At 41.7% G+C, this 11,516-nt stretch overlaps 1 protein-coding gene across 1 annotated transcript in view; it reads left to right on the top strand.

Moving 5' to 3' along the window:
* The window catches only part of GORAB (golgin, RAB6-interacting), a 21,191-nt gene extending 11,171 nt beyond the window's left edge, over nt 1–10,020 (top strand). The window contains exons 3-6 of the mRNA XM_010582203.1: nt 491–839; nt 3,269–3,370; nt 5,157–5,297; nt 7,900–10,020. Coding sequence (XP_010580505.1) covers nt 491–839; nt 3,269–3,370; nt 5,157–5,297; nt 7,900–8,371 — 1,064 coding nt within the window. The 3' untranslated portion in view covers nt 8,372–10,020. The remainder of the gene's footprint in view (nt 1–490; nt 840–3,268; nt 3,371–5,156; nt 5,298–7,899) is intronic.
* Nucleotides 10,021–11,516: the final 1,496 nt, after the last annotated feature.

Below are 11,516 nucleotides of genomic sequence, written 5' to 3'. Positions count from 1 at the left end.
TCCCCACCCTCCCCACCCCCTTTTCCCCCAGCCACATCTGCCTGTCCGCTAGCCCGGTCGTGTTTCCAGCCTCCTCTTTGCCCATCTGTCACCTTGTTCTTCCCCATTCTTCACTTTACAAACCCCCAGTTTGCCCACCAGCCTGCCTGGCACCCTTTTTTAGCCCTAGATCTCTCTCTCCGTGAGTCCCTCAGGAGTTGCCTCACTCCTATCTATGGCTCCTCCTTTAGTCCCACAGTCCAGGCCCCTTATTCCTCCCTGTCCTCATTTCGGATGCTTACATCCTTCAAAACTCCCGATTCTTAGGCTAACAAAACATTCCCAGGTTCCTGGGTTTTCCCCCACATTGCCTTCCCTTGACACCCTGGCGTGTCTTTTCCTTATGTTGGTTTTGCACCAGTTTGCTTGCCCGGAAAAGCTAATTCACAGAGTCTGTCTTTGCTCTTAAGATTTGGTTTTAATCCTGTTTCTCCCTCTCATCCATTGATAGATTTGTATGAACCCTTGGAGCAGCAGCGTCGCCCCCACACTGTGAATAAAAGTCGGAAGCAATTGCAACGAGAAAAAGCCCTCCAGCAGCAATGTCAAAAGCTGGGACTGCAGGGTGGAGCAGCCTCTGTTCCTCCTGAGCAGTTGCTTTCTGTACCAAAACACAAGCCTTGTCATCCTCAGCAGCCCGTGCCACCGCCTCATCCTCCTTCAGCAGTAGATGAAAAGCAAAATGACAACCGAGACCAGCAGAAGGAAGTGACACCGGTAGATCCCTGTAATGGCAGTGACAATGGCCAGACCCGCCCTGCAAAGCCGAACTCCAAAGTGGAGAAAAAGAAAGTGGAATTGTTAGTAAGTCGGTAAAATCAGAGGATGGGTTTTATTATTTTGTATTGATTCATTCTTTGGTTGTGAAGTAAAGTGAACTTTTCTGTATCTAATAGGAAGGTTTGAGAGATCATGTTTGCTTCCTCTGCATTGAACCTTTGTTTTTCATCTCTAGTTGGGTTCAGCCTGATTCAGGACCAAATTCTGTAGCGTAATCCTTGCAGATATGCGCCGTGCTGTCATCAGATAATTTCCTATGGCAGTGGGACTGTACATCATAAAGCGCCCAAGTTGCAGGACTGTCTTAATGGTTTATGAAGACTTAATCTCACCATACTGCTGTGCAGACAAGTCAGCAGCCACAACAAAAAGCCCTTTTTGGAGTAGATACGCTGTGATTTGTGTAACTTTGTGTTCCCCTTTACAATATTGCTGCAGATTTGTTAATGCCAAAAGTGTTGGTAAGGAGATAAAATGTGAGGTTTTAAGCAGTTCTCTAGCTTTTATGATTCAAGATAATACTAATCTCAAGGCTCTCATCCTGTGCATCAGCCCACAGTGGGGTGCCTGTCTCCCTCAGAAGCATCAAACATACATGTGAGAGGGAGAAAGGAAAAAGTAGTGAACTTGGCTCCCTGGGAGTCTTACTGAATGTGGCAATTACTTAGTTCATCATCCAGAATTCAGATAGTAGCCTATAAAAGAAAGCTGCTGTCTAAATGCTAGAGAGGGCAGGCATTTCCAATATGAGAAGTTGCTTGTTTTCACCTCTTCACGTTTGTTTTCCCATCTGTATCCAAGTGCTAGTTTTCTTTATTTTTTCCTCAGCGGCCAAAGCAAAGTGTGAGGGGCAAAATGATTAATTCTTTTTCTAGGGCATATGGTTTATTTTTTAAATGCTTTAACAGTGCTGCTCCAGCCTTGAGTTCCTATGCAGGTCCAAACTTTTCTGCCCAATATAACCAACAAACACTAGCTGGCCACCAAACTTCCATGCATTATTTGTGTTCCCCCAGAACAGGGATCAGCAGCTTTCCAAGTGTGGTGTGCCAGACCCTATCTCTGGTTAGATCTGTCTGTAGGATCTCAGAGGGGACTGAAGGTGTTTCCTGCTGGAGAGGCAGGACTGTGGCAGTCAGCAGCACTTGTGTGGAGGAGCACCCTCCACTCAAATTCAAAACTCAAAAGGATCTGGGAGTTTTTGTTTTGCAGAGATGTGCCTTGAGAGGCTGCAGCTGCTGGCCATGCTGCCTGCCATTTACCTGCCTGGCTCCTAGCTGGGATTACCTACCTGCAGATGGCTGTCCCTTCACGAGAACAGCAGCACTTTGAAAAGCAGTGCCAAATTCCTCCTGTGGGTGCAGCTCACCACTAGTACTGGCTGTTCAGCTCCTTCCTGGTGGTGAAAAGTACAGACAGTATTTGACTGGGGAGGATAGCTCAAGGTTTACAGAGAAGTTTTTCACTCTGGGGGGAGGAAATGACATTTAGCTGCAACAATCACCTCCTGAATCTGCTGAACTCGTCTCAGCCTGTGCACTTGAATTTAAATCTTATTAAAAATATTTCTCTATATGACGTTTTAGGAATAGGGTGATGAGGAGAAGTCTGAAGATATATTCTTGTGCAGAAATGGTTGTTAAGATTAACATGGCTGAGTTAGTCGGGTATTTTTAAGCTAAGTTATTTTTAAGCTGAGACTTCTTCAGAGAGGGCATGAAGAATACAACAGAGTGGAAAAGCAGCAGAGCAGTTTTTGTTACTCCTTAATCTTGCCCAGTTGTGTTGACAGAGGTTGTCCCCTCTCACCTGAGACTTTGCCTTCCATCCTCTGGGGCTGGTTATATCTCTTAGTAGATGTAGCCCAGGAAATGGTACCTGTATAACTCCTTCATAGTGGTGAAAGTGAATTCTTGTTCTTCCTTGTGGCTCATTTTCATTGTAACTTTTACCAGCCTTTCATTTGTATCAGTTTAATTGTTTGGGGGCTGTATTGTAAAGCAGACCTGTGAAAGGATCCTTTTTATGGAAAAAACATTTCCAAAAAAGAGGCTGTGTTGGCAGACTGAACAGATGGGGACTTGTAGCAGCCAGTAAGAAACTTGAAACTGCTTCTACCTAGTGGGGAAGCACATCCTTTAAATGAAAAATTCCATACATTTCTGAAAAAGTGCTCTATGCTCTTTCTTCCAGCAAAGCAGAATTAACCAGCAGCTTACTTGTTTATGAAGATTTTTGTTGTGATCAGCAGATTTCATCTGGAAATGTTTTATTGGTCTGAATGACTTCTTGCAGATGATTCTTCTTTCCTCAGAACTGAAACCTTCTTATTGTTCCTTTGACACTTTTAGTTTGTTCCAGGAAATATGATGGTGAATATTTGTGTCATTTGGGGTACAAGGAGAGATATGAACCTTCTATTAATTTTGATCTTTTTGTCAATGAGCAGGCAGGAAAAATCACGATGGGAAATCCTCCAGCAAGAGCAGCGGCTGATAGAAGAGAAGAATAAACGCAAGAAGGCACTCCTGGCCAAAGCTATTGCTGAGAGGTAAGGGGCTATGCTGCGGCCTGGACTGAGGCTGAGGAAGGGATTACTTTTCATCTGCAACCAGTTGCCCATCTTCTATTTAAGTCTCACTTTTTCCTCCTCTCTGTGCTCTGTATGTACTGCTCCACAAGTGAGCAGCTGTGATCGACATTTCCCTTTGATGAGAAGTGCTGGCTAAGAAGTTGCAACTAAGCTTTTCACACTTCCAAAGCTGCAGCTCTGTGTGCAGATGGAAAACTTATTACACAATTCAAGAATTAGCTGAAGTCCTTGTGCCTGTTAGTGAAGGCATGTTTGGAAGTTGGGGTGCTTGGATGCCTATCCCTGTTGTGTTCCTGATTTGTTTTGACTGGATTTAAGGAAAGCTTATTTGATTCCAAACCTATGAAGGGAAATTATAGCTACTTCTGTTTGGGCTTTTGACTCTTACTAGTACGTGAAAGTGTTGAAAAGAGAAGATGATCAACTTTAAGTTTAAGAAGGTACTGTTTTACCACTGGCTGATTAGAAATTATAAAAATTCACAGGTTCTCACAGATGTTATCTCTTGCTCTTCAGGTGACCAGACTTTAAGGCATTGTACAGTGTTGTCCACCAAGATAGTTTAAGACTACGGGGACGGCAGGGATTGTAGGAAAGTATGTTGGAGCAGCTGATGACACTAGATCAAGGAAGGAGATGCAAAGCTTTCACGGTCACAGTGCTCTCCCAGACATGTATTATGGTCTGCCCATCAAAGCTCTGGAGTAGCACAGGTGAACATAGCTGGTACTGTGCAGAACGTTCTCTTTGAGGTTCTGAAGATTTTGTTTTGCTTTGCCCGGCAGAGATAAAACACAAGTAGATTTGATCTGAGTCACTGTAGGACAGCAAACGAGGGTGTGACCACCAGGCTGGGTTCTTCCTTCTAGAAGCAGAGGGGAGAGAAGAGGACTTGGAAGGTGATAGCTAGGGAGTTATGTCTGACGTTCAAAGGCCTTCTTCAGGCTCTAAGCAATACTACAGGAGTCTGTTTCTCTCCACCTGCTTTAGCTGGTCTAATGAGAGATGGTGTCACTGCCTACACACCTAGTCTTGCTATCAAGTACCTGCTTTGGGGTGTAAAGCAGTGGCTGAAAAGCATGGCTTTGCTGGTGGTGGTGAATGACAGTAAAGTGACCTGGTGTAAAAGCTTGTTGAAGGTTGCTTGGGAGTGAAATCCATCAACGCTTGCTGCCCTTAGCAACATTTAGTTTTCAGAACTAAGGAATGAATAGGCTAAGTTGAAAAAGGTTACATAAGGCTTGATTGAAATCCTTTGTGTTTGATGTAAAAGTTTCCATTGACTTCATTGGGATTTGGCTAGGCCTTTTGGGAATAATTTTACAAAATGGAAATCAAGCTTAGGTTAGGTGACTTTTTGGCCCCTACTAACTGGGCTTCTTTGAAAGGGGATATTTGCAGGGCTAAGTACCCTTCCCCCTCTCGCTCCCCCCCAAGCCATTTCCTGTTTCCTTACACTGAGAACTACTTAGATACAGCAGCTTCTTGTGTGTTTCCACAGTGAAGAAACACAATCCATTTTAGGCACTTTGATTATAGTCATTACGTAATTTTGCCGTAGTCTTTTAATAGCAGGCATTTTAGATCCCTCTGGATATTAAAAAAGATCAAAAGTCTTAAATCCTAAAGGAGAAACCTTCTGAATAGCTCTTAAGGAAGTTAGTTGCTCTGCAAATGAAATGGGGCCCATTATGTCAAGAAGAGAGGCTTGAAAAGAAAAAAAAAAAGCATCTTCCTTTTGCAGATCCAAAAGAACTCAAGCTGAAACAGTGAAACTAAAACGGATTCAGAAAGAGTTACAAGCTCTGGATGACATGGTATCTGCTGACATTGGCATCCTGCGGAACCGCATTGATCAGGCCAGCTTGGACTACTCCTATGCCCGGTAAGCGACAGACAGGGAGGAGGGAATAGCCCTGCCTGAATGGAGGGAGAAAATGCTGCTTCCTGTCACTGAAGCAGTAATGGAGTTAATGTCATTGTAATAATGTATAGTTAAAGCGGTGACAGTCTGGGGGGGGCTTTCAAATCTTGAGGTAGAAGCATGCTTTTTATTTCCTAATTTTTCCCTTGGAATCTGGAAACTGAAGTAGGTTTTCTGACTGCAGACTGTGCTTTCCAGCTTTGTGCTGTCACGAGACATACTTACTGCTTTAACTGTGCAGTTGTCCGTAAGCCCTGCTTTATTGTTTCAAGGTTGTTTATTTCTTCTCAGGGGGAAAGAGTTTTTTTAAAAGTCCTAAAATTAAAGTCCTTTTCAGGGAAACTTGCTTGTTGATGACAGCTCTGGTCTTGTTGGAATCAATGGGACCAATTAAACTTAAAACATATAATACTGCTGAAGTGCTTTTGGAACTGGGACCAAAAATTGAAGGAAAGAGCAAGCTTTCACCCTTCACAATATGCCTTTAATCACTCTGGTTCTGATGAGTTCCTTAAATGCAAGAAATTAATCGGAACACCCTATTAGTTGTGGGTAAACCACAACTTCAGTAGATAAACATCAGCACGTTTATGTAGCCGTTTAATAAAATGGAACTGTTCGGTTGCGGTTTTTGGTTCACGATTCAATGTGTTAAATGTGTATTTCTCCTTATGACTTCTGCTATACGTTGACCACAGGCCAATAAACATGGTAATTAGTCTTTAAAAAAATAGCAGTGGTAGCTAAAAAATAAGGATTTCTTTTGTGTAATTATCATTTGAAATAGTTAAGATTAACTGTAGTTTCAGTAGCTGAGTGCATATGAATACAGAATTTCATATCCTCAAGAGGAAAAACATTTCAATGTATTTTAGGTTTAAGTCTGGTTTCTAAAACCATTAAATGCTCCTGGGAATTTCTTTAACAAAATTTTGTAATAATGTGTCTATTTGAAATGGTTAATGGCACAAGGGTTAATAACACAAGCGGCTCTGATATTTAGAAAGTAGTTTTTAATTGGAGATAACAAAAGGGGATGCTGGTAGGACAAAGGGGATAACTTTACAAAATACTTAATGACTTAGTAAGTCTTTCTGAGGGAGGGATTTGGAAATGTGAGTTAGATACTTCCAGTGTTGTAGTTTTTATGCATTACGAGCCAAAACTGATTAAGTGGTGCCTTTTTAAGCAATTTTTTAGTTCTTGCCTTACGTTTTAGGGCTAAAACACAAATAATTTCAGTGGGTCAAAAAGTGCGATATTAAATAGACGTGAGCACATACATAATTAGGGGCATTTGACAATTGCTGTGGAATGGAATTTTTGTAAATATGTTGTGAAGATTATGTGTGAATTCAGCCCAAATGTTTTAACTGTGCAGAAGTTTTCAGCATAGCATTAGTTCTTCCATTTCAGATACCTGACACAAGGAAATCTTGACTTTCTAGTGAGGGAAACTTAAGCAGGCATCTTCTGCCCACTGCAGACACAGCCTTTACAGCTGGATCAAAGTTTTGTGATTATTATATAAAGGAACATATTTGGCAAGGCTTTTCTATGTCTTATTTCTTCCTGTTTCCCTAAGCAAAGGATCTCTCCTTTTTGTTGCTTTGTTTTACCAGATATTTGAATCTGGTTTTATAAAACAGCTGGATTCTTTATTCAACCACCTTACTAATACTAGTTTTATGAATGCTCTGTAAGGTACATTGCGTAGTCATTCTGCAAAAGCTTTTGCATGTTCCCTTTCCTGGTGAGCAAGATTGCATCTATCTTTCTATTAATTAAATCAGAATTAATATACAGATTCACTGAATGTAGTGGAGGATGCATCACTAATGTGGACACCAACCATTAAAGTGCTAGATATCCCAGATGTGTTAACCTCAATAAATATTTGGAATATTTCCTTTTTGCTATATTTGTCATGACAGGAAGTGCAAATTGGCAGGAGGTGTGTGTCGGGGGGATGCTTACAATAAAATTCTACATCTGTTGCCATGCAGAAGTTGTGATCACTATTGATGTCATATGCTGTGTCAATCTGTGCTGCTCATGATTTTCTGAACATATATATGGGTGGCCAGAAGAGTACACTTCTAGACCAGATCCGAACGTAAATGTGTGTAGCACCATTGTAGCATCTGTATCTGTTGAGTGGATGGTTGGATTAACTGTTTTGCAGTGTTTCAGTTCACTAGATAGGTGTTCACTAGAAGTGTGAAACCACTACAATTTCTGATGGTTTCTTTCTGCTGCTCGTGATACATATCTTAAAACAGGCAGTAAAAATGCTTGTTCATGATTCAATCTGTAGATTTCAGATGAGCAAATGAACTCTTGGAATACAGCAGCAGTGGAGGCTAATGTGTCAAGAGGAGAAGATTTGATCAATTCACACTTATTTTCTTCCCTTTTACTAATGTATCAGCATGTCGTGAATAGCTGGCATAATGCATTGCAGAGCACATTGCATTTCAGGGATGCTTAAAGTATCTGTCCATGTGTCAGATTGTAAAGTGCTTTGAGAATTAACCCACTAGAAATGATGATGATTTTGCAGGAAGCGGTATGATAAGGCTGAGTCGGAGTATGTGGCAGCCAAGCTGGACCTCCAACACAAGACGGAGATTAAGGAGCACCTCACGGAGCACCTGTGCACGATCATACAGCAGAATGAGCTCCGCAAGGCCAGGAAGCTGGAGGAGTTAATGCAGCAGCTGGAAGTGGAGGCAGATGAGGAAAATCTGGAACTTGAGATAGAGGTGGAGCGGATGCTGCAGCAGCAGGAGGCAGAAGCAGGGAGACAAGCCAGCCAGTCACACAGTCATGCTGGGACAGCTAAGGAAAACCCCACTCCCAGTGTTACAGCACAGGAGAGTGAGCATGCTAACCATGCTGTCGGTTCTCCTGCTATTTCTGAACAGTTGGTTCAGTCTCAAAACTCTGGTACCAAATCCCTCTCCAATATGGACAGCCAAACTCAAGCAGTAAATGTGACTCCAGGAAACTCCCCAGCTTGTTCTGGTACGTGACTACTATATTCAGATAAGTCAGCCGGTTATGGATGATATACTCTCTGCAGGCTTGCGTGCTGTATGTTATATCTGGGCTTCTGCGGTGCCAGTAATATGCACTTAATTTCTCTTTTCCTTTAATATTGTTTTCAAATGTTAAAGGCTCTTTTTTTCACAAGACTCACATTTGGGGTTCACCATCTGTCATCACCATTCTGGTTTAAGTTCATGTTCTAATGCCCAGCTCTTCATGGGGCTTTGTACCTTCCTGAAACAGTGTACTTGGATGCGAACAGCGGGGTTTTTCCAAAGGCTTTCAGCATATTGATATCACAGATACCTGTTCCAAGCAGCGTGCAAGAGAGACATATCTACAGGAGAAAACATCACAACTTAGTCTGCTTCTGAACACATTCTGTCCCCTGACAACTGCAATGGGATGTTTGTCTTCCTTTGCATCCATAAGGGATTAGTTTTCAACGGTTGTTAATCCTGTGAAACCCAAGTGCTTACTTTAATTGTCTTCGTAGCTGATACTCTTTCCTGTACCTGCTTTAAAGGAAATTCACATATTGAGGCAAATTGCAAAGTCAGTTGTAGTATTTACTATTTATCACTTTGCCTATTTCTTTCAGGTAATGCTAGATCACACAAAGCTATACATTGATAACGTTATTATCTATGAAATCACAGCAGCTATGATTTAATAAAAATGATGGGTTACAGTTTAAAACATTGCAGAATATATGACATAGAAGTAGAAACACACAAAAGAGAGTGTGTAACAATTAAAGCTGTTCCATTACAAACATTTTTCTCTGTCATAGTTGCCTCAAAGTTCCAATAATTAGCCAGGGATCTTGTAATGAATAATCCCCACAGTATATTGGAAGTGAGCCCATTTTCATTAAATATTCAGTGCATTTTCTTGCCTGAAGACCGGGTTTGTACCCCACAAGAAGTTCAGCTGGTTTTCGCTGTTGCTGTTGAAAGGCTTTAAAAAGCTATTCCAGGTGGAGAAAGTCTCAGGAATTAAAATTAAGGACATAGGAAAACCTCCCATAGACCAACTGCAGCTGCAAACCGTGGGGACCGCATTCATAGTTAGGCGCTTTGTAACAGAGGAAGGCTGCTTCCATTGTGGAAATGGTTTCTGTAATACCTGACCTGAACATGTCAGTCAGAGTTTATGAATGAGTTACTGAAATGACGCCATCAAGTATATAAATGGGACACTGATTGTCTTTATGGCTTTAATAGTGGAAAAACATGTCACTACATTTCATTTTTATTCTATTAATAAATCGGTGCATCTTCTACGCAGTGTGTTTACTTTCAGTTGTGATATCTGATACTATTACATGTATCCAAGACTGTTTTTCCACAGGAGGTGATAAATGACAGAATCAGATATGTCCTCTGGCAACTTTCTGCTGTGTGAAAGTAAAACCTCAAAAAAGGCTGTTCCAAAATACAAAAATGTATGAAGTAAGGACATGGCAGGATACAGCTTGGCAGAAATCTTTTCAGCTAAGTGTGGCCCAAGGCAGCAGTGGAAAATCTCTACTGGTGCCTCCCATACACAGGAGAAAGAGGGATAAATCTGTTCCTAGAGAAGCTGGTCATAATCAGAGCTGATTGAAGTTAGAAAACTCCAAAGTAACATTTGAGGTACGTATGAAGCGTTGCTCTGTTGTTGCTGATGCACTGCATTCCTTGTTATTTTGCTGGAAGACCTGGCCTAAAAGCTGAAGATTTGATTGTATTGTGAGAAAATTGTGACTGACTTCCTTTGCTCTATCTGCAGTTGCAGGACAGCTTGTAGCAACCTGATTATGGTTTTCAAAACTGGATACCAGTAAGTGTAATTATAATTTAATTCTACCATTCTTGTTTCCATCTTCTGCAGCTGTCCCCAGTTGCTCCTCAAGAGATTCTAAGTCCTAGTGTATAGGTCTGTTCCTCATTACAGTTCTATTCAGCTCATCAGGGGACATACAGAAGAGCATCTGACAGAAGAGTTGAATTGTAATGGTATTTACAGAAAGCACATGCATACCATTTTGCATAGAATTCGTGGTTCTCTAGTAGGCTAAAAAGTGGTTAAGATAGTCCTACTAATTGCACCTTTTTGTCACGGGTAAGATTATTGTTTGAACTCCTCAAACCAAAAAAGGCAAAAAATTGTAAGTCCAAAGATCTTTCTGACAACTGCTTAAGAATATGAGTTGCCTAGAAGGGAGTAAGTTTATATCCAACAAAATTACTTAAAAGCTGAAAAATTCTCATGTGCCATCCTGATAGTGCTGGTGCTGTTTCTGCCTGACAGGGAAGATGTTAGAGTCAGCAGTTTCTGTTCTCTTATAAGTCCTTCATCGAAGTTCTGGCCAGTTCTGTCTTTAACGTCTGAGCTTGCAAAATGAAGTGAACTGGCTGGAAGCCACATGAAACAGCCATATGAAATAACAATAGGCAGCCTAGCATTTAGTTGCTCTCTCTAGACAGGGAGCTCAAGAGTTAAATTGTTTGATCTGAGTTATGAAGCCTTTCTCTGACGTGTGATATAAACCACTACCATGGTGTCAGTTCCACTTTGGAAGTTCGCAAATGTTTTGATGGGTGCCAGTGTGCCGGTTTAACAGTCCCCCTATGCCGGAGCCAAGCAGTCCAGTCGTAATTGTAACAACATGTGTGCTGGTCAGAAATGCCAGGATATGATTTTGGTGCAACAAAAGAGTTGGGTTTTCTCCTTGTTTTTCCTTGAAGGAAAGAGAACAGTTGGAATTGAGGCTCTTCAAGCAAAAGCCACTTCTACCTTTGTAGTTGCTGATGCATCTTACGTTTGACTCTGCTGTCACTGGAGTGCAGTGAAGGCAGGTGTGCTGTCCACTCAGCTAGCATGTCATGTATCTTCAGAAAAATGGAAAAATTAGAGGTTCAGTATAGATCAGGAATGAGTGGGCAGATTTTTAAGTGAGAGCCTCTTGCGGTTAGAGGTAGAAGTCTGAATGTGAAGCATGCTGGGGTTGAACACCCATGGCAGTGAAAATAGAGCAATGCATGACATCCGACAGTAACTGCAGGGCTCATCACAGGGGACTTGCATTTTCCTGTGGCAATGTAGCTGTTTCGGTGTTGGCCCACTGCATTGCCATTATGGGAA

The sequence above is a fragment of the Haliaeetus leucocephalus genome, unplaced genomic scaffold (genome assembly GCF_000737465.1).
Source record: "Haliaeetus leucocephalus isolate CR32 unplaced genomic scaffold, Haliaeetus_leucocephalus-4.0 Scaffold76, whole genome shotgun sequence".
Classification (NCBI taxonomy): Eukaryota; Metazoa; Chordata; class Aves; order Accipitriformes; family Accipitridae; genus Haliaeetus; species Haliaeetus leucocephalus.
Note: the sequence above shows the minus strand (reverse complement) of the source record. Positions and strands in the feature narration are given on the sequence as shown.